Source organism: Penicillium chrysogenum (genome assembly GCF_028827035.1).
Source record: "Penicillium chrysogenum strain IBT 35668 chromosome Unknown utg000005l_segment0_segment0, whole genome shotgun sequence".
NCBI classification, from domain to species: Eukaryota; Fungi; Ascomycota; class Eurotiomycetes; order Eurotiales; family Aspergillaceae; genus Penicillium; species Penicillium chrysogenum.
In genome coordinates this window covers 9,215,583-9,237,116 of record NW_026622753.1, presented here as the reverse complement: position 1 = coordinate 9,237,116, position 21,534 = coordinate 9,215,583, and the positions used below count along the sequence as shown (strand labels likewise).

Sequence of the window (21,534 nt, the reverse complement as noted above, 5' to 3'; positions counted from 1 at the left end):
GTGACCCGCAGCGACGGGGCAAAAATTCCATCCAGCGCTATTAATTCATTCCCCTTCTTTCACCCCTCCCTTCTATCAACAACCCGCCCCATCCTTACGGCGCGAAATCTTGAATCTTTTTTTATTTTCAAGCTTCTCTCTAATCGATTTTCACTATGGCTGCTGAGACTCCCACATTCAAGCTCGTCCTGGTCGGTGACGGTGGTACTGGAAAGGTAAGCGCATTCGAGCCTCGATATGTGATCGTTGATGAGGATGGGCTCAGAGTGGCAGCCATCTGCTCGGCTATGGTCACCTCATGAAATTCATGAGCACACTGAGCTGCTCTTTCGTGACTACCCTCTGCGCCCGCGCCTGTCGACAATACTCAATATCTGCCCAACCGCCCCGCCTCACCGCGACTTCATTACTAACACAGTGAATCCCAACAGACCACTTTCGTCAAGCGCCACCTGACTGGTGAATTCGAGAAGAAGTACATCGCCACCCTTGGTGTCGAGGTGCACCCCCTCAACTTCAACACCGTATGCTACCTACCCCGCCGAAGAACCCCGCTTCGAACCGTGCCATGGTGTGATCGTTTCAACTAACCCGACCTGCACAGAACTACGGTGCTATCCAGTTCGATGTCTGGGATACCGCTGGTCAGGAGAAGTTCGGTGGTCTCCGTGATGGTTACTACATCAACGGCCAGTGTGGTATCATCATGTTCGATGTCACTTCCCGTATCACCTACAAGAACGTCCCCAACTGGCACCGTGAGTGATTTCTCTTTGATAGTGAACCGATCGAAGTCATTTTTTGCTAACCGAACCCTAGGTGACCTCGTCCGTGTCTGTGAGAACATCCCCATCGTCCTCACCGGTAACAAGGTCGACGTGAAGGAGCGCAAGGTCAAGGCCAAGACCATCACCTTCCACCGCAAGAAGAACCTGCAGTACTACGACATTTCCGCCAAGTCCAACTACAACTTCGAGAAGCCCTTCCTTTGGCTCGCTCGCAAGCTTGTTGGCAACCCCCAGCTCGTACGTCATTTTGTGGCTTGATTCGAAAACACGAGTCGATTGATACTGACCTCCTATCTTTTAGGACTTCGTTGCCGGAATTGCCCTCGCTCCCCCCGAGGTTACCGTTGACGAGAAGCAGCTCGAGGCTTACCGCAAGGAGATGGAGGAGGCCGCCAACCAGCCCCTCCCCGACGAGGACGATGCCGACCTGTAAATCGGTGCGTTCAACGACGGGTCCACGAAGTTTCCGAAACGAAAGTTGGGAGTCGTTCTCCCCTGTTCTTCCCCACGTTCTCCGATTCCTATCTCATAACGCGTGGGAGACAGGAAGTATACGACTCCCGGGGATTGCCATTTTTTTTTTAGTTTGGGTTTTGCAGTGCAAAAGCAAAGTCTGTTCTCCGAAATCACGATACAATGAAAGCGGATGGGGGATAGTCGTGGTTTGAAGACATGCATTTTTTTTCCCTTTTTGATTTCCCCCAACCTTAGTAGCTTAGACATCCCAATTGTCCTTTTTCCCCCCGAAATGAGCACAGCATCAAAAAAAGCATGTCCTCTTTCAACAAGATCTAAAAATTTTTCTTAACTCTGAATATCTATTCACCCTCAAAATAGTACATTTAGATCTGAGAATCTCGTCGAGTTGAATACTAGAACTACTTGAACCACGAGTTATCAAGAGAAAATCAAGTTCAGAAAAAACAACATCATTAAGGCTGGCCTTCAGACATTATTGAATAGCACAACGCCTCTTTCACGAGAAAAGAGAACAACGCCAGGGTATAGCAATCATTGGCCCCCAAGGAAGACAAAAAAGGGAATAACTGATTTCCACGCCACCCATCACTTGGATATGGCAGAACAATGAAATAGCAATCGTATCATCGGACTATCTCCAGTCTTTTGAGATTGAGATTATCCGGCAAACAGGACAATGTAATGATCCTTGATTACAAGTCCCTCACACCCTGTGTAATAGATGAGTTAGCAAGGGGTCCGGTAAAAGTATAGAACGAGGAAAGAGACGGATGTGGAAACATACAAAGAGATAAGCAAGTTCCCTCGCATCCAGCCGGGAGACATTCATAGTACCACCCTCATCGAGAGCACCACTAATCAGCTCACGCTTCTGGTCCTGGAGAGTAACAATGCGATCCTCAACAGTATTCTCAATAAGCAGACGGTGAACGAAGACATTCCTAACCTGCCCGATGCGATGGGCACGATCAACAGCCTGGTCTTCGATGTACGGGTTCCAGAAAGGATCGAACATGATGACATGCGAGGCGGCGACGAGGTTCAGGCCTGAGTTACCGGCCTTAAGGGAGACGAGCATGATCTTGCAAGATGGGTCATTAGTGAAAGCCGTCACGGCCGCGTTGCGTTCTTTCAGGTTCATGCTGCCGTCAAAGCGGGTGTGGTTCCAGCCGCGGCGGGCGAGGGGCACTTCGAGAAGATCCAAGAGGGAGGTGAACTGGCTGAAAATGATGGTTTTCTCCTCTAAGCCGCGGTATTCATTGGCTTGGAGGATCTCTAGCGTCTTTGTGATTTTTGTGCTGGGGAACCAGCCCTTCTCGAGGCGACGTATGTACTTCTTCTTCTCGGCCTTGTTCTTCAAGGCGTCCTTTCGCAGCTCGGCTAGAGACTTCGACTTCGACTTCTTCTTTGATTCCGCGTCGTCCTCTTCAGTGGAGCTATCGGAATCATACTCATCACTGCTCGCTGTTGCTTCTGGGTCTTCGTCCTCATTGGCTCCGTTGATATCACCGGCTCCGGCGGAAGATTCGGGCATTGAGCTCGGGTCATGAACTTGCTTGAACGAATTGGTGTCAGTGAGCTTCGCAGGGTCCACAGGTCCTCGGCAATTCTGGCACTTGATCACAGTTGGACCATCGTCTTCGAGGTTGATGGCTCCATTTGCAGCTGCAGAGTCGGAAATCCGGATCCAGCACTCCGAGCACACGTGGTGTCCACATGGAATGTAGATAGTCGCGTTGATGACACTGTCCATGCAGACAGGGCAAGTGCCGTCCTCTTCGTCATCATTTTCTTTGATACGTTGCACTACAGCAGCGCTCAGAAGCTTGGCGTTGGCGATCTTATCCACCCCTGGAATAGACGGGGAAGGTTCGTTCCGGAACTCCTGCATGAGGAGTGGATGGCAGCATGCCTGCCGAAGACGGAGAAGGAGAACTAGAACATGGCTGTAGTTCCTACCCAGCGTCCCAGAGTCGAGGTATCGGGTGATCTGCCTTTGAGTGGACGTATTGAGCTCCTCATAAACCTGGCTTTCCCTCTGATCAAACACAACATGGACCTTCTCAGTGACCTTTGGTGGGAGCTGCAAGATGGGCTCGCCATCAATCTTCGAGGTTTTTGTACGTCTGAGACAGACAGACTTGACCAGGACGCGTAGTTGCTTCATGACATCCTCTCCTCCCCAACCGGATTTGATGCGTTTCACGAAATCCTAGATTAAACATAAATGTTAGCCACCCGAAGAAGCATTAATGGCGAGCTATAGAGAATACTGACCGCCTTGAACTTTGCTGGGTTGCTGTAAGGCCGAATCCGGAGGAATCCCAATAGGGATTGGAAGTCTTCGAGACGATTCATCATGGGTGTACCAGTCAGACACCAGCGGTAGGTAGAATTGAGTCGACAACATGCCTGTGAAGACTTCGCACTTGGATTCTTGATGTTCTGTGCTTCATCGACGATAACTCGGTGCCACTTGGCGGCAGGATTGAGAGGGCCGGCCATATTTTTCATGTCTTGGATAAGGGAGGCGTCTCGCCCTTCCTGTGCCAACCTTTCTCCCTCGAGCAATGTTTTGTAGTGCGCCGTGATAGTACCAAACGTGGTAATGACGACATCATACTTTTTGAGCTCCTTCCATGGCCTGCGCCGTTGATGGTAGATTAAGACAGATAATTGGTGTCTCCCCGGTTTCACATGGCGCTGAATTTCGAGTCTCCATTGATCCATAAGTGCCTTGGGTGCGACAATCAAAGTCGGGCGTCGGTCTTCATCTTCGAATGGACGAGCAACCATCAGCGCAATCGCTTGAATAGTCTTACCAAGGCCCATATCATCTGCAAGAATTCCTCCTTTGTGACTGCTTTCTTCCTTGGCTTTCATCCATCTCAGGCCAATCTTCTGGTGCTTCATCAACGTGACTCGAAGCGCACTCGGTGTCTCCTCGTTGTCCGCTCTAGTTGCCTCCCGAATGTCTTTGATACCGCTGAGCAAGTTCTTGATATCTTCAGGGAACTCTTTCTCGTTGTAGGCCCTATATTGAATGAGTTAGAACTAGAACCAGTTTCTTTAAGGGAAAGATGCGGAACTTACACTATGTCAGCCTCGTCATCGAATATTTCGCTCTGGTTGCGAACCAGGTCAAAGGACTTGTCGAACTTGTCATATGCACCCGGCATTGGAGCGTATGAAGGCTCACGCGCCCAGGGGAGCACTCTGGAGGTCGCTGCTGATGACATTTTCGAGGGACTCGATAGTTGGGAAGGATAAGGCATTTGAGGATAAGGCATTTGAGGATAAGGCATTTGAGGATAAGGCATTTGAGAAGGATATGGCATTCGGGAAGAGCCTACCAACTGGGAGGGATATGGCAGTTGGGAGGGATATGGCATTTGGGAAGAGCCTATCAACTGGGAGGGATACGGCAGCTGGGAACGATTGAACGCTTGTGAGGAATATGAGGATGTGGAATATGGCGAAGCCAAGTTTTGATGGTTGAAGGAACTGGATTGGCGGACTGGCTGCTTGCCGGATCGAGAATTGAATGAATCAGCAGTGATTTCTTGAATTTCATCGTCGGAACTGAACGGGGTGAGTTTATTGAATGGGGCTATCGGGGCATATGTTTGAGGGGTGCGAATGGCTTTTGATGAGAGAGGTTCGAGTTTTACCGGGTGAGTGCGGTCTGGAAGATCCCATGCATTCTGCTCATTGAAGCCCTCGATGGGGAGTTGACTGTGATCCTCATCGGCTTGGAGCGCGCGAGCCAGCTCCGCGTCTCGTTTCATTTGAAACTCTGTTTCAATCAACTTTGCCTGTTCATCACACTCATCCCGAAGTTCCTGTAGTTGATCTGCATCGTCACCTGCTGCATCGATCCATTGCTTGTACAAGCGGTTATTCTCGGCAAGACGGGTTTCTTGCTCAGCATCTATCGCGTCGAGTTTAGATCTGCGGGATTCAGGCTGCGAGGGGGCAATCCTTTTCGATGATCCCTGTATCGTGGGTGATACCTGAGATAGCGGACGCTGGCGTTTACGAGAATTATCTGGAGAGGATTGTAAAATCGGTGAAGCTGGCACCATCGTCGACTGGCGAGACCCGGAGGCGAAAGGCGAGGGTGCAGCAGAAGGCCAGTGAGGGGACGCGAATGAATCCCCGGGAATTCCAGTGAAACCATTCGACGCCATGCGTGGAGCAGCCGCTGGCGTGCGAACTGGCGGAGTGGGCGATGACACTTGAGGTGTCGGGGCGGCTTGAGGAGTAGGAACAGGATCACCAAGGAGCGTGGCAACCTGGACTTCCATTTTTCTGATGGTATCACGAAGTTCATCTGCTTCTGCACAAGCACCCCGCGTCGAGAGGAGATCATCATAGATGTATCTGTAGGTATCGAGATCTTCAAGAAGATCTTTGATTTTGTCCTCTTGGGACTGATCAACCGCAGAGGCCATGGTTCAAGAGCACCTGGCGTTGACCATGTAACCTTCCAAGACCAAAGTGTCAGACCAAATTATCCCGACTGTTGATAGCGTGGCAGAGTGGTGACGGCGATGGGTGCGACGGCTAGGACAAAAGGCAAAGTCCAATATCAAGAGAGCTAGTAGGTCAAGTGGACGCCTAGGATGAAGAATAAAGTGTTCTGAGAGAGCGTCTGCGAAACTTGGGTTCCCATCAGCAAACGGCAAGGCAGAAAGCGGGTGGTGGCAGATGGCGCAGTGACGAAGAGAAAGAAGGCATAAAAGCAATTCATCATGATGCATCTCTATGCCACCTAGTCCGGGTATTTGCAGAGGATGCAGACTTACGTCGAGTACTATTGACGATTCACCGGGGAGAATCGGTGGACGACGGAGCGGATTTTAGGACCTCGGGAGCGAAGAAATGGCGGCCGCAGAAATGAGAGAGCCCTCGTTTTTATAGTGCAAAAGATCCGATGGAGAAGGCACAAGAGTTGATGCGCTTTGCGACCGTTCAGCTGGCCCCCGGGGTCGAGATGTTCACCTTGCGGGGGAAGTTGAAGTTCTCGCCCAAGATGTCATCATCTATCGCAGTGTATAGCGACCACTAGGACATCGGTCCTGTTAACGTTTATTGCCAGCAGAAAATTGGCCATTTAAAAAGACATGTTAAAAGACCCTTTGAAAAATATTAGCAAGATATCTGAAAAGACCTTAAAAAAGAGATGGAAGCAAGACGTACTAATTGAAATATCCCTAGCATCATCTCAAACAAGGCAGATATTCAGATTAGATGAGTCCTTTATCGGTAAATATAAAGGCCGTATCAACGGCCAACTATTCTGCTTGTATATAGATAACCAGCTCAATACAAATCTATAGAAACCTTTCATCAGGGGGTTGATATAACAACTCGAGTACTCTATATCCATGGATGTATGTATGTATGTATGTATGTATTAACTACCTAGGTATGTACACAGTGTTAAAATTACTTCAAATAAGGCGGAGATATGAGCGGTGAATTGCTAAGAGCCAATGAGACCAAAGTCAGCTGTGGCCGCTATCCACCGCAGTAGGCTGCCAACATTGCTGGTTCCACGAGAGGTCTTTTACTTGAGCCTCTTTCAGACAGGGTGGTTATATTCATTGTGATATGTCCTACATAAGTATTGAGGTCCTGCAGAAAAGGCTTTCTAGTGATGAGACATAGATAGTTAGAAGTATGAAGGTAACTACACCTTTCCCTGCGTCGCTGCACAACCTTTCATTGACAGGAACGCGCTCTTATCAACACGTGACCAGGCGCGTCACGCGCCAAACAGGCCAAACGCAGGGCTAGATGGCACTTGCCCTACTATCCCAATTGGGCACTCGACACCTGAGACATCTAGTTCTAGTTTCAGCCATCTCGGAGGAGAAGATTCAACGTTTCGATCACGACTGTGAGACGTTGCGATGAGTCATATCGTGCCTGGGCTGGAGGAGGAATTGTCGAATCGCATGCTATAAGGCAAGTAGGAGTACAACATTCGACGTACAGCTCGGGCTACATCTGGTCCGATATCTAGACCAGGGGAAATAGTTATCTCTTACATGTAGCTGAAACGTAAACCAGGAGAATAAACGGTGTGTATTGTTCTATGTAAGGTTTGGAAATAGGGAATTTTGTATAAATTGGTTTGCTGCAATTGATCACTTGGGAGAATAATTCCATCACCAACCATCTACGTGTAGTGCTCATCTTTAAATCAAGTCAGCCACTACCTCGAGTGTTATGTATATGCAAAGGAATTCTGCCGAACGGGCGGCCATGGTATCAGAACAGCGGCTAGTTCGACTTTGGAAGACGAAGCGCATCCAAGAAGTCCTCACGAGCCATCTAGCGAGCAAGGATCTCATCTCATGCCGTCTAGTATGCCGCAGGCTCGCTGCCTATCTCGCACCAGTCCTATTCGCGGATATTGAAGTCCGTTTTCGCAGCAGCACCTTTGACAAGCCATCACGGATGGCAGCTCTGGAGCGCGTTGGGGTACACATCCAAGCCATGACGTTTAAAATCTCACATGATAGGGAGACATTCTTACCTCCAATCCTGGATCCAATCACGGGGACAGAACAAACGTTTATCTACACGCCACAACGGTGCCAACTTGGTGGCAGTAGCCCAAGGTATGGCAGCCGGCAAATGACAGAGCTGCTAGTCAAGCAGTATCCGCCTCTGTTCCATGCATCTACCAACATCCCGTCATTTGTCCAGGCATTGACGATGATGAGCGGCTTGCAACATCTGCGAATCTCCTGCGAGGGCCAAGTACCAAGCCATCGCTATCGCCGGAGTGTAGTAGATTATGCATTGATCTCATTGCGAATGGCAATCGAACAAGCACCATTGAAAGATTTCCACACTCTGTCATTATTGTCAGTCCACCCAGGAGCAGTCCTTTATCTGGGACCAGCTCCAGGATTTGGTGCTTCACCTGCATCTCGCAAGCGTTGGTCGCAGGTCCGCAAGCTCACAGTCCAGATGTCGAGTTTCGGCCATGAGCCAGGTCAACCGACGGACCACCTCAAGCTCCTTCACGCGTACCTAGGAAGCTTTCCATCTCTACAAAGACTGGTCTTTCATTGGGAAGGCGAGAGGGGCCTCTCACCCCTGTCGCTTGCAACAGAGCCGAGCCTGAGCAGCACGGCGAAAGGGAAGCCAACTCAAGCCTACCCTCAGAGGTGCGCATTACCCTTACGGCCATTGAAGTTCCAACATCTTCAACAGATGGAGCTGGTCAATGCAACAATGGACGCGTCGCAAGTGGCGTCTTTCATCCAGGAGCACCGGAGTTCCCTACGCGAGTTCAACTTCGAAAACGTGATGCTCCGCAGCGGCAATTGGGACGATGCGCTCGCGCCGTTGACACGACTCAGCGGGAGTGAGAGATGGAAGCAGGGTCGGCGCGACGCCGACACCATGGATGTGCCGATCGTATTGAGTCCAGCGGGAGTCAGCCAGAAACAGTTACAGAAGGTAATTTGTGCTTTGCAGCAATACAAAAGTCCAAGAACACTGCGAAGCTTGGCCAAAGCGGGATCGCGGACACGCGAGTTGCTGTGGGAGAGCCCGGATCATATGAAGCGATTGCTGCGGTCTTCGGTGTTTAGTTGGCGGTGACGTCAAAGGTAAGGGGTTCGTAAAGTTTTCTTCCGAGGAAGGATTGGCATAGGCTAGGGCTAATGACTGTAGTACTGTCGCTGTGAATACCGCATTTGTGCAACTCTCAAGTCGCAATGCAACATAAGCGCGGTTCGTGTGGAGTCGGGGGGAAATTCCTGGGGTGAACCGTCAACACGGAGAAGACTGGGAGAAAGGACCAAGGCTTTGAATGGCAAGAGAAATGAAGATCCTAGTCCAGTCCAGGAAGAATCTCAGAGAATCAAGAAGTGAAAAAACGGAAAGGGAGAATCACAGACACTGAGCTTCCCTCGGTGTGGGGAAAGTGTGGGTTGCGGGCCTCGGCACGTGTGGTCAGTTCACATGCACTGGCAGATTGTCATTTATATTCGGTCACCCGCCTTGGTGACTTACCATCACCTTTGTACTACCATCTTCACATATTCACCATGTCTCTCAAGAAGGGTATGCGTCTTTCCCCTGACTCTACCAGTCAGAAGCTAATGAAAATAGATTCCCACCCCTCGTCCGCTGCCTTCGACGTCATCAACCAGACGCTCCAGGCCAACGAAGCCGACCGCAAGGATGCCCTAGGCAAGGCCAAAGCCATCTTCGCCTTCAACCTGAAGAACTCCAGTGGTGAGGAGGCTGCTTGGTACCTTGACCTCAAGAACAAGGGCGAGGTTGGCCAGGGTTCTGCCCCTGCTGGCGACAAGGCGGATGGTGAGTCTACATTCCTGGTCTGGTCTGCGCGCGTTGGTGTGCAATGTGTTTTTTTCTTGCACATGCTAATTTATCTCCCTCAATAGTGACCCTCTCCCTCTCCGATAGCGACTTCGCCCAGCTCGTTTCCGGCAAGGCCAACGCTCAGCGTTTGTTCATGGGCGGCAAGCTGAAGATCAAGGGTAACATTATGAAGGCGACCAAGATGGAGCCTATCCTGAAGAAGGCCCAGGGCGGTGCCAAGCTGTGAAGATTAGATACCCTTTTGAAAAATTATATACGAAGTCCCTCATCTACTAGGGCGTTTATTTTCGGCTTTTCACTTTCGGGATATTTTGATTGTTCAACTTCAAATAATCTTAATATGTAGCAATGACCGCGAGCATCGCTGGTTCGGATTGATGAATGCCAACTCTACATGTCCCGCACATGTCCCTGTCTAGATACTCGCCCCTGGTCCAAAACCACGAAGTAATCCGCATCCTTGACCGCTTCTACGCGATGCGCAATCGTAATGACAGTAGACTGCTGCAACTCCTCCCGGATAATCTGCTGAATTTCAAGAGAAGTCTCGTGGTCAACGGAAGCAGTCGCCTCGTCGAGAATGACAATCGCGCTTCGACGAAGGACAGCCCGTGTGAGAGCGATAAGTTGCCGTTGACCCTGGCTAAGATTTCTTCCTCCAGCCTCAATATGTGTTCCAAGGTGCCAACCGTGCCGACTACACAGACGCCCCAGGACTTCGGTGCATAGCTCATCGGAATAATCTTCCGTTGGATCTAGGTTGAGTCTGATGCTACCGGGGAAGAGGACGGGATCTTGAGCGACGAAGGTAACTCGGGTGCGTAATGCTTGTGTGCTGACGTCGGCAATATTGATGCCGTCGATAAGAATGCGACCGGATTCAGGTCTGATGACGCTCAGAAGGGACATTGCCAATGTGGACTTGCCGCTGCCAGTACGGCCGATAACCGCTGTAGTGGATCCCCCAGGGATGCGAATCGAGACGTTTACAAGTGAGGGATCGAGATGCGGTGCGTAACGGATAGTTGCATCTTCGAAGACAACGTCGCTGCCATAAGTTGGCCACGCGGCTGGGGGAGCGATGGTCCCGGGAGTTTCTTCTTCGATGTGCAGTAGCTCGTCGACTCGCTCTACTGACACGAAGTCCATTTGAAGTTGGCCATACTGCTTGCACAGTGTATGCGTGGAATCGACGAAGTTGTTGGCAGCAATAAGCACGAATGCCACCAGTCCTGGTGTGGTATTGGTGTACAACGCCAGAGCTGTTAGACAAAATGTTGAGCAAGCAGACAGGCCCTCAAATCGGTACATGAGCCAGCTTTGGAGAGACCAGTAGAAATGGTCCATTCCCTGGAACTTGTCAACCACGGATATGACCCGGTTCTGGAACTGTGACTCTGCATGGAAAGCTCGGACGGTGGTCAGGCCGTGCAATAGTTCGCCGAAGTTGGACAACAGAGGACTTAATGACACCATTTCGAGTCGTCGTAGGCTTTGAGATGTGGGAAGGAAACGCAGGAATACCAAGACAAACGCCACTGTGAGAGCTAGGGAGAATAACAAAAACACCGGGGTAGCGGTGGCAATTACCAGGACAGAAGAGATCCATGTGATGGCTTGGAATGCAACCACCTGGAATTGCTCACTAATGTTGCCATCCACGACCCCAATATCGGATGTGAGACGGTTCATCAAGCGGCCAAGAGGGATCGTATCTGACGAATGATTGGTTAGCTTTGTCCTGTTGAGTCAAGCCATAGAACTTACCCAAGTATCGGAACGTTGCATGGCTAACCCGGACCAATACCCGTCGGAACAAGGACTGCCCAGCATAATAGACGATGACCAGCATCAGAAGCTGAGCGACAAGGAGTGTGGCCGCTTGAAAAGAGATGATAGCAAAAAACGTCCATAGCCAGGGTCGCACATCCTCGCGCGGAGACGGTAATTGGCCTACGGGGCTCGGAGGCCCAAAGTACATGTCCATGCTCAAGTTTGAGACTGACCATACATCTTGTGATGGCCTCTCACTCCACTTTGGAAGAGTTGTCTGCTCATAGGCTTCTCCCCACCCTTTTAGGAACCACGATTGACCAACAGCCAACAGTCTGTAGATTGCCAGGACAAGGACGAGGGTGAGCCACCATCGGTACTTTCCGGCCTTGACATAATTCCAGTAGACTCGAGCCTTAACACCCCCGTCTGCTCGATGCTCCTCCTCGATGAATTTATCAGGCACGGCAGCTGTCTCCTCAAGTGTGGTTTCTGCTTCTGTTCCGTCTTCATGGGCGATGACTTGCAAGGAGGACTCAGTCGCGTCAAGCTTAATGCTATCCTTGTCATAAACAGTGGCATGCTTTCCACAAATATCGATTATTTGATCCGCACGTTGTCGAACCAACGTAGTTCGATGTGTCACTAGAACGATAGTTCGGTCTTTCATCAACGGCCCCGAAAAGCATCTTCGGACTATGAGCTCCGCGGTATTGTGATCTAACGCAGACAAGGGATCATCCAAAAGCAGAACCCGCGATGCGCTGTAGACAGCTCTTGCCAGAGCTACTCGCGCTTTTTGGCCACCTGATAAACCAATGCCATTTTCACCCACAAACGATAAATCGCCATGTTTGAATTGAGCAAGATCTGGAAGCAAGGCGCAGGCTTCCAACGTCCGTTTGTAGCGCTGGTCATGGTAGGGAGCGGAGAATAGAATGTTATCACGAATACTCATGCTTTGCAGCCACGGGGTCTGCGCACAATATCCCACCATTTCGTTTGGAATATGGACCGAGCCGTTAAGTCTATCGAGTTCCCCCAAAGAGCTTGCAGAAATGCCGTTTTTCCAGCACCGACCTTGCCGGTGACGACAGTCAGTCCTTTGGGAATGGTAATATTGATATCAACAAGGACGGGTGAGACCTTCCCTGGCCATGCGAACGAACACGAGTGCATCGAGAGTGGAGCATCGTTCGCCAGGGGTTCAGAGGGCACATTCTCTTTGTCGGGTTCGGACATGAAATCCTCGATACGCCCAAGGGCAATGAAGGCATTGATAAGTGATGTAATAAGACCAGGGATATCCCTAAGACGGGTCTCTAGCATGGTAAACAACTGCAATGCGGGAAAGATAATATCAACTCGCAGCTCATGCCCGGCCAAAGAGGTGTATGCGTACAACGCAACCACTGGAAACACGCCACTTGCAAAAGCGTTGATAAAGCGAATCAAGATACTCCATAGACTAGTCACAATTCGAATATTCAACTCATGCTGTCGGGCCTCCATTACCTGCTGAAGCCAATGATTCTGCCACCCGTACCACCGCAGGTGACGGATAGCTTCTACGAATTGCGAAGTTATTTGGAGTCTTGTATCCGTTGCCACTCGTCTGACTCGCTCCCAACGGAGAAGAGCTCTAGTTACCAGGGCGTTCACGATCTGCGCAACCAGAACGGCTAATATTCCCAGGAAACAAGATGGCCCGAAGAGTGTCCAGACAAGGAAGGTAGCGATCACGAGTCCTAGTGGCTTGTCAATCAACGAGTCGACCTCCCAGAACCTCTGTGCAACTTCATAAACATCTCCGCGCAAGAGATTAAAGATTTTTCCAAGTGACGCAGCTTCTTTAGCGTGTTTTTGTGGGGCCTTTCTGTTGTAAGTAACGATACGTTGCCAGAAACCTTCCGCGGGTTTGGCTGGAGGTTGATGGCTCTCTTCAACTGGGGTTTCATGATTGACGCCATTTGCTTCCGCGTCAGATGGTCCTGGGTTGCCCTCGATCATCAGCCCAGATATGTTCTTCCGTGAAAGGGCTTTTTCATAGACCATCATTATCATTTCACCCCTCGACCGCTCATAGCATCGCCGTCCGTACCACAGAAGTAACACCTGAGACTGTGCAGCGACAAGTCGGAGAGCGAAGGACATGAAAGCATAGGTCAAAGGTACACGTTTTGGTCTGGACGGGTCCTTCATGGCCTGCAATAGTTGCTGCAATAGTACAGGAGTAGAAAAGTCTATGAATATTATTAGTGATATATAACAAAATAACGTCCGAATTTCCATACCGCATATCATCTGAACAAGCGAGACGGTAGAGATGATAAAAACATCAATTCCATTGGCTCTCAGTAGTCGACTAAGGACAGAGCCACGAAGTCGACGAAACTTTTCATGTAGCCGGCTGTGTTGAAAGTCAAATCCAAGCAGCCAAACATCTTGTTCATGTAGTTGTCTTTTGCGCCCAAGTGAGATAAGCGGTGCCATCCACGACACTGTGAGGAACTGCCAAAGCCTCACATTATCTTCTGGGGTGCGAAAGTCATTAGATGGCTGCTGACCAACAGCGCTGATATCTATTGAAGACAGTGAAGGCTCGCGGAATGGCATTAGGATGATTGTTGCACAGGCTGCTGCTGCTGCCGATGCGGCAATGTAGCGAGCAACAATTTTGAATTTCGGACATTCATCTGGGTGAGTAGCCAAAGAAAGCTCAATTGCAAACGCTAAGATATAGTACGCGAGCATCGAGATAGAACATGACCTGGGCCGTTTCAGTGCTACCAGAATAGATGCTGTGGCCTAAGGAAGATGTGAGTAGCTGATATCCCGTAGCTTGTACCCCCAGAGACGGGGAGAACTGACCCATGAGAGAACAAGCACAAAAGCCGACGGATCAATTCTCGGAGGAACGAATTGAACCGTGTCGACTAGAAGTCCAGTGACCGAAAATATAAGAAGAGAGACAGTCCATCGCAATGATTGCTTGGGCTGATCTAGCGGGAGCTCTCCGGTCTCATGTTGCTCAGAAACAAAAGGAATAGTCCACTTGGGGCGCCACCGGTGAAAAAAGTATCCAAGTATATGGCTTAATGCAATAAGCAATACTACGATAGCCGGGATGGATGCCAGGTAGGGCAATGCACAAGGTGATAGCCACGCATTATGCGAGTCCTGGATTGGTCAGCCGGTGCGAGCCGAAGCAAGGGGCCCATGAGTTCATACCCAGAACTGGTCACACTGTGGTCTGGATATACCCTGGCCCAGCGGAATTTGATTCATGCTTGGTCCCAAGAGCAGTGCCAGCTCTTCGCGGTAGCTCGGGGTGACATCCCTTCGTGAAGCAACGTGGGGCTGGATCAATATTCATCCGCTTGGCCCGTGCCATCTATACAGGTTGGTCAGAATTGGTACTTGGTCCCTGTTTGACATCACATAGAGAGTTAACAAACCGTGTGCCTGTTTCAATGTGCAATTATAGCTGCTGTCTTGCAGGAAAACATGGCGTCGACTTTCAGACCCAACGGCTTCAACGGCTGCGCCGATCATCTGGCGGGATCTCTGGCGGGATCATCCGCCACGGGGCCGCCCATTGAATAGAGTCCGGATGAACCTTGGCGTTACAAAATCAGGCAGCTGCAACTAAGTAAAAGTTTGCTAAGAAAAACAAAGGATCAATGATAACGGATCTCTCTAATCCCTCTGGCGTGTGGTACTGATCTCATGATTGAAACGAGGCAGGCGACGTATCCTGTCTCAGAACAGGAAGTGCGAAATCGAGACCGCTACATAGCCCGCCTGAGAACTCGTGTTTTACTGTGCAATAATATAATGATCCCGTGAATCTCCTGCATCAAAGAGCCGTCCACGGCAAATCGCTCGATACTCTGTATCGCGTTCTTCTGCAGACCATCAATATCCGGTACCAAATGCGCCAAAGCAGGACAAACGGAGCCTAGAGTCAGGAGAAGAACAGAAGAAAACATCCTAAGAGATTGAAAAATGAGTCCAATTCGAGTATGCAGTGTATTGTGAACGTACGTATGAATAATGATCTCCGCGCAGGATGATGGGCCCATCAGTCGCCGCTCTGAGGCATCCAGATACGCCCGGCAATTGGCTATACTTGCCTCGCACTGTTTGAGCACCATAGGTGGAACATCGTTCTCAGGTGAGGAGTCAATTGCACAAAGAAGAAATGGTCTGGTTATGATATCCTTGGCGGAATGGAAGCGGTGGAGCATATTGAGTTTAGGGCCAGTACAACGAGACGGGTCGTTGATATCTGGTTTAATTGTGCGCGGTAAAAGGCCAAACCAATTGTCGAGCTGTCGATCTAGTTCTTGAGAAACATTCAGGATTGTAGACAGTGACTGGAAGTCATACGACGGGCTGTCGCTTGAAGCTGGCTGCAGACCGAGGCTGCGCCTTGTCCAGTCACTTCCGTACATGGTGTGATGTACTCTGTTGAGCAGACGGCGGACGGACAATTCGGCAAGGAATACGTGTGTTTCCTGGGCATCATGATTTGGAAAGGTTGGGAAAGGAGTCAGATCAATTACATGTTCGATACCACTTCGCGGTAAATGATGTTCAGCTATCAGATCACTGCCGTCAATGTCAGCATAAAAGTGGTAGTCCATATTTGAGTTTGGAAACAAACCACTCTGTATCAAACGCTGCCCATGATAGTAGAATGATACTGGACTTGAGCTCATGATTATCTGGAGAAGCTTGACTTCTATCCCCAACAGACACCTGATCAATTCACTTGAAATCAAAGAGTAAACAGAGAGCATTGACTAACCGGCTGTTCAAATACTGGATACTCGTAGAAGCCATATGGATCAGCTTCCATGATTGGAGGGGGCGTAAAAGAAACCCAAAATATTTCGAAATGAGTATCAAACTCTGCGGAAGAGTGATGGTGGGGCAAAAGGACAGTAAATATTCGTTCATCAATATCTGCAATGCAGGTGAAATGAAATCTGCTCCAGGTACCCAGTATGGAGAGCTGGACTTTGTCGGGTCAACTTGCTCAAGAGCTGCAGATCCTAATGCAAGAACTGCAAGGCATAGTGCAGAATCACAGTCAACACTCAGACCGGCTCTAGCATGGTGGTCATAAAGCCCCAAAAATTGGTCTTTGTCAAGGATTGGCATCTCAACATGGACGTGTCTGAAATATGCCTCCACCAGTGGATAAGTGCTCGCTTCATCGAGTAATGGCAACTGACTCGCTGTAATTGTACCTGGGACAAAAGATAGCTGGTGTGGCATATGTCTTTTTGATTCCGCGCGTATGAACAGGTCTGGTGGAAACTCCCCAAAGAGCGTTTTTACTTTGTTCATATGTAGCATATATTCGGTTGTTGTTGTGTGGCCAATAGGAATGCTCATAGGCGGGATTTCATGTTCAGGTGGTATGAATGAAGATGAATTAGTGCTGATAATCTGGGAGATATCTGCCGGGTTGGGTCTCGACGGGGACGAAATTAACATGGTGGACGGATGAGAGAAGTCCGCTCTTTCATGCTCAGACGACGATGGAAATGCAAAACCACCGCTTCTCGTTTCGCCAGTCTGGGGTGTTTGAGGGAGCCTCGGGTGACTCCATAGGAATTTCTCAATTGCATCAAGGCGGCGGAAGAACTCCGAAGACGAAGTCTCTCGAGGGCTGTCGGAGTTTAGCAACGTCGCTGAGGTGTTGAATAAGATGGGTCTCTTACCCCAAAGAATCAACTTCGTTGTAGACACATTCAACACCTGAATTCTCGCAGAGGCCGCAGGAGGGTATCGCACCATTGCAGCGGCGTTTCCTGCTCGTTCGTCAGCATGGGGAAACTCAGTCATCGGAATAAGGGGAACATACCGCCTCCGACAATAATTGCATGCCAAAGAAGCACGCTTACGACTGTTTTCCATGTGGTAAAATTATATCGATTTCATGGGTCAAAGCCACATAGATGAACCGTGTTGATGCTGATGTTGATACAAGGCGGGAAACTCCGCATGGGCCCGCTTTTGTCCCGCCTTAGTCATCAACAATCCCGCGGAGCAGCCCGCGAGTCCTCAGAGTTGACAATGTACGCAGTAGATGAAAGATATTTAACCAACTCCAGCCCCTCCAACGTTGCTTTCCGTTCTCATATCTCTGATTCTTTTTGAGAAGGTCTCATCCTGAGCCGGTACTCTCAATTGACACATTGCCCGACATGGAAGCCCCCCTCCAAATACGAACCGGGCGACTTTAAAACACGCACCAAGGCTGTTTACGACCTTTGTTTGATTTGATCATTTCCACACTGTATATACGATCTCACACAAACACCCAACTAAGATATTCTTTGTTAAAGTCATCGCTTAAAATTCCATTACTATATCTGAAGCCGTAAACATGGCCGCATTCGGCAATGAAATTGTATCGGGCCGATCAAGCTTCGGGAAACTCTCGGCTCCACCTCAGTTCCCCGGGGCGCTTTCAGAGATTTTCTGTTGGGCTTGGCCGGGGTTACCCGATCCTTTTTAGTCTTTGACACATACTATTGGGACTATCAGTTTTGCCAATTCGGGGTCAAGCCTTGATTTGAGTCGCGTCAAATTCACTATGTTTGACGAAAAGCATGCCGCGGACGGCAAGGTCGATGGACCGCTCGAAAAAGACTTGGAGAACAAGTTGGACTCGAAGCAATTAGACGCGAAGCAATTGGAGCCCTTTGGAAATGAGGAGACAGCGGAGATCAAGTATCGGACTATGAAATGGTGGTAAGTTATTATTTTCTACGTAAACATTGTGAATTCAATCATGGACATGGCTAATCATGCTTAAACAGGCACTGCGGAATGCGTGAGTAGCTAAATTTGAGAAACGCACATAAAAGCTTCGACTCCTGACATCCATTCCAGTCATGATTGCAGAGAATGTCTCTGTCGGAATTCTGTCTTTGCCATCCGCAGTGGCTACCCTTGGAATGGTTCCGTATGTATTTCCTTTTGACGGTTTGGAGACCCCATAGCTAACATTTATAAACAGCGCTGCTATCATGATTCTGTTTGTCTCTGCCCTTTCATGGTACACCGGCTATGTCATTGGCCAATTCAAACTTCGTCATCCCGAAGTTCACAGCATGGGAGACGCCGGAGAGATCTTGATGGGTCCTTTCGGCCGTGAGCTGCTAGGCCTTGGCCAGTTGCTACTGTTGATCTTCCTCATGGCAAGCAACATCTTGATGTTCAATATCCTGATGAATGTATTGACCGACCACGGTACCTGCACGTTGGTGTTTGGTGTCGTCGGACTGATTATCTGCTTTTTGGGCGCCTTGCCTCGTACTATGGACAAGGTCTACTGGATGTCCGTCATTTGTGAGTACATTCCTCATCTACTGCAGCCATAACATTATCAAACTCGAGGAACTCGACTGACCGGTACGAAGCATTCTTGAGTGTCTTTGTTGCAACAGTGTTGACCATGATCACTGTGGGAGTCGAGAGCAAAGGACATGTCAAGAACGAGGCCACCACGGATGTCAGCTTCCGCGAAGGCTTCTTGGCGGTGACAAACATCATTTTCGCTTACCGTATGTGGAACACCAAATGATGCTAGTCATCAGACCTGGCAGAGTAAACCAAGCTAATCCAAGGACCGATCTTATAGTTGCCCACGTTGCGTACTTTGGCTTCATGTCCGAGACAGAAGACCCCCGCACATTCAACAAGTCACTCGCCATGCTTCAAATTGTCGACACCGTCTTGTACCTTGTTAGTGCACTGCTCATCTATCACTACGTGGGGCCGGAAACAGCCACCAGCCCTGGTGTCCAATCGCCTGCCATCCTCTCTCTGAGCCCGTTGATGGGTAAGATTGCCTGGGGCATTTCGATCCCGACGGTGAGTTTATCCTCCTATTTCGCTTGTCCTCTCTGGCCACGTTACTGATTCAATGCAGACCATTCTTTCCGGGGTTGTCCTCGGCCACGTCGCGTGCAAATACATATACGTGCGTATGTTCCGTGGGTCTGACAAGATGCACCGCCGAAGCTTCCTGTCTATCGGATCCTGGGTCGCTATCTGCCTCGGAGTCTGGGTTATTGCCTGGATCGTGGCTGAATCTATCCCCGTGTTCAACGATCTGCTGAGCCTGATTGTAAGTATTTTAACAAATCTCATCTGACTGAGAACGTTGGCTAATGCTGAGATTACAGAGTGCGGTCTTTGGAAGTTGGTTCAGCTGTAAGATTGACTCCCCATTGTATGATTTCTTGGGATCTAGAAGGTGCTGACTTGTGATTAGTCGGACTCCCTGCGATCTTCTGGTTCTATATGAACAAGGGCCGTTATTTCCAGAACTGGAAGAAGGCTGTTTTGACCATTACCAATATTCTCGTCTTGGCTATTGCTTTTGCTATTGTAAGTATCCTCCTTGATTCTGCTTATGGTGGCTAATCCTTTCTAGTGCGGACTGGGATTGTGGGTATCAGGAGTCGCAATTCACGAAGACTCCGTTACTAAAAGTTGGTCTTGCGCTAATAATGCGTGATTGGAGAGCAACGAACCTCGAAGGAAGACGCTTCTCCTCTTAAAAAAGTATAGATACACCGATTAGACCTGCTTGACTACATACTCAAGCTTCATCATAGACCATAGATTTCTAGCATAATTTCATATTGCATTTCAGGCTTTGCCTTTTTGACGGTAACACAAGACACAATGCACATTCAAGCCGGCGAAGGGCATATGCCGTGTTAATGTTTACTTCATGAAACAAACTCCTAATCTCAGGCTGTACTTGGATACCAGATTACTTGGCAATCTCCATAATCTTCGGATCAGCCCACTCCGATGGAGGTCTTGATGTCTCCGCTCAGACAATCCCCCGCTTTGGCGGAAGCATCCCGCCTCACAGCCGCTTACCCCCAACAGCTGCACGTACTTCCAAATTGGATTACTTCAAACTTGCCGCTTGCAGTGATCGCCCAGGGCCTTCCTTTTTATACCCCGAATACTCCAAATACCCCAAGTGGTTTCCACATCTTGTCGCATTCTCCTCGCCCAGTGTGAACTGTTTTATCCCCCAATCCTGAGAACCAACTTATTACATCAATCTCTAGGTAAACACCGATTTGTCTAAATTAAGCCTTACGGGATAAATATGTCTGCCGACACATCAGCAGGAGCAAATGAGGACCAGCGAGCCTCTCTGACTTCCCGAATCCTCCCTACCATGACTTTGTCGGAGGGATCAAGTCCGCTCACTCGCCCTCTCGCCCCAGTGCCTTTTACATCGGCTCGTGAGCGAGCAGAAGCACGATTCCAAGTTCGGGGCAAAGCCATAGTCACCGGCGGAGCAGGAGCACTAGGCCTAATATCAGCACGGGCTCTCCTGGAGCACGGTCTTTCCTCACTATGTATTATGGATCTCCCTAGGACCTTGGAGACATCAGAAGAACAAATCCAATCTCTAGCATCGAATTTTACATCTGTCAACATAACCAAAATCCCCTTGGACGTGACATCAATGGAGTCAATCGAACCCGCATTTGAGCAGGCACACAAAGTAATGGAAGGCATCGACATTCTCTGCTGCTTTGCTGGTATCCCTGGCTGCCAACCATCCCTCACAGTAACACCCGACCAGTTCAACCGAGTGATAGACGTCAACCTGAATGGATCTTTCTTCTGCGCCCAGGCAGCAGCAAAGCGCATGGAATCCTCAGGCAAAGGCGGATGTATCTTATTCACTGCGTCGATGTCTGCCCATTATACCAATTTTCCACAGCCGCAGGCTGCTTACAATGCGAGCAAGGCTGGAGTCGCGCATATGACTCGAAACCTAGCTGCTGAGTGGGCCGTTCATGGGATCAGAGTGAATAGTATTAGCCCCGGGTATATGGACACCATTCTTAATGCTGGGGACAGCCTGGCGGACGTTAGGAAGATTTGGGATTCGCGTTGTCCGATGGGGCGGATGGGGGATCCTGAGGAGATTACGGGGGCTGTTGTTCTTCTGTGTAGTCAGCGTGCAGGACGGTACATCACTGGTGCTGATATTGTTATTGATGGGGGAACTTTGACTCTGTGACAAGGTAGTGCACTAGTCATCATCAAGTCGCTG

The 21,534-nt window shown here is 49.5% G+C and overlaps 8 protein-coding genes across 8 annotated transcripts; 5 read left to right on the top strand and 3 right to left on the bottom strand.

Annotated features, from left to right (window-relative positions):
- The first annotated feature begins 149 nt into the window (after positions 1-149).
- Positions 150-1,288, top strand: N7489_011864 (Ran family GTP-binding nuclear protein). The gene is made up of 5 exons (XM_056717613.1): positions 150-215; positions 432-524; positions 605-758; positions 820-1,025; positions 1,090-1,288. The coding sequence occupies exons 1-5, from the start codon at positions 156-158 to the stop codon at positions 1,219-1,221; spliced, it is 645 nt and encodes a 214-aa protein (XP_056565235.1). The 5' UTR covers positions 150-155; the 3' UTR covers positions 1,222-1,288.
- Positions 1,289-1,960: 672 nt separating this feature from the next.
- Positions 1,961-5,722, bottom strand: N7489_011863 (DEAD/DEAH box helicase; the record flags this gene model as incomplete). Its single annotated transcript, XM_056717612.1, has 4 exons — positions 1,961-1,978; positions 2,053-3,480; positions 3,546-4,302; positions 4,362-5,722. The coding sequence occupies 4 exons, from the start codon at positions 5,720-5,722 to the stop codon at positions 1,961-1,963; spliced, it is 3,564 nt and encodes a 1,187-aa protein (XP_056565234.1).
- Positions 5,723-7,541: 1,819 nt separating this feature from the next.
- Positions 7,542-8,894, top strand: N7489_011862 (uncharacterized protein; the record flags this gene model as incomplete). Its single annotated transcript, XM_056717611.1, has 1 exon — positions 7,542-8,894. One exon carries the CDS (start codon positions 7,542-7,544, stop codon positions 8,892-8,894), a length of 1,353 nt encoding a protein of 450 aa, XP_056565233.1.
- A 449-nt stretch (positions 8,895-9,343) lies between these two features.
- On the top strand, positions 9,344-9,867 carry N7489_011861 (SCP2 sterol-binding domain-containing protein; the record flags this gene model as incomplete). The annotated part of the gene is made up of 3 exons (XM_056717610.1): positions 9,344-9,359; positions 9,408-9,617; positions 9,704-9,867. 3 exons carry the CDS (start codon positions 9,344-9,346, stop codon positions 9,865-9,867), a joined length of 390 nt encoding a protein of 129 aa, XP_056565232.1.
- Positions 9,868-10,031: 164 nt separating this feature from the next.
- N7489_011860 (uncharacterized protein) lies at positions 10,032-14,774 on the bottom strand (the record flags this gene model as incomplete). Its single annotated transcript, XM_056717609.1, has 6 exons — positions 10,032-11,356; positions 11,409-12,390; positions 12,495-13,657; positions 13,709-14,222; positions 14,286-14,594; positions 14,646-14,774. Coding segments are annotated over 6 exons (4,422 nt in total), but the record flags the coding sequence as incomplete, so codon positions are not given.
- A 431-nt stretch (positions 14,775-15,205) lies between these two features.
- N7489_011859 (fungal specific transcription factor domain-containing protein) lies at positions 15,206-15,871 on the bottom strand (the record flags this gene model as incomplete). Its single annotated transcript, XM_056717608.1, has 2 exons — positions 15,206-15,407; positions 15,462-15,871. 2 exons carry the CDS (start codon positions 15,869-15,871, stop codon positions 15,206-15,208), a joined length of 612 nt encoding a protein of 203 aa, XP_056565230.1.
- A 2,156-nt stretch (positions 15,872-18,027) lies between these two features.
- On the top strand, positions 18,028-19,959 carry N7489_011858 (uncharacterized protein; the record flags this gene model as incomplete). The annotated part of the gene is made up of 10 exons (XM_056717607.1): positions 18,028-18,185; positions 18,254-18,267; positions 18,327-18,399; positions 18,454-18,785; positions 18,857-19,000; positions 19,078-19,310; positions 19,369-19,566; positions 19,625-19,652; positions 19,714-19,829; positions 19,876-19,959. 10 exons carry the CDS (start codon positions 18,028-18,030, stop codon positions 19,957-19,959), a joined length of 1,380 nt encoding a protein of 459 aa, XP_056565229.1.
- A 612-nt stretch (positions 19,960-20,571) lies between these two features.
- N7489_011857 (oxidoreductase, short chain dehydrogenase/reductase family) lies at positions 20,572-21,501 on the top strand (the record flags this gene model as incomplete). The annotated part of the gene is made up of 1 exon (XM_056717606.1): positions 20,572-21,501. One exon carries the CDS (start codon positions 20,572-20,574, stop codon positions 21,499-21,501), a length of 930 nt encoding a protein of 309 aa, XP_056565228.1.
- Positions 21,502-21,534: the final 33 nt, after the last annotated feature.

Coding starts and splice junctions, on each gene's coding strand:
- N7489_011864 (XM_056717613.1), top strand. CDS start 156: ATGGCTGCTGAGACTCCCACATTCAAGCTCGTCCTGGTCGGTGACGGT. Junction 759..819: donor GAACGTCCCCAACTGGCACC/GTGAGTGATTTC, acceptor ACCGAACCCTAG/GTGACCTCGTCCGTGTCTGT. Junction 1,026..1,089: donor TTGTTGGCAACCCCCAGCTC/GTACGTCATTTT, acceptor CCTATCTTTTAG/GACTTCGTTGCCGGAATTGC.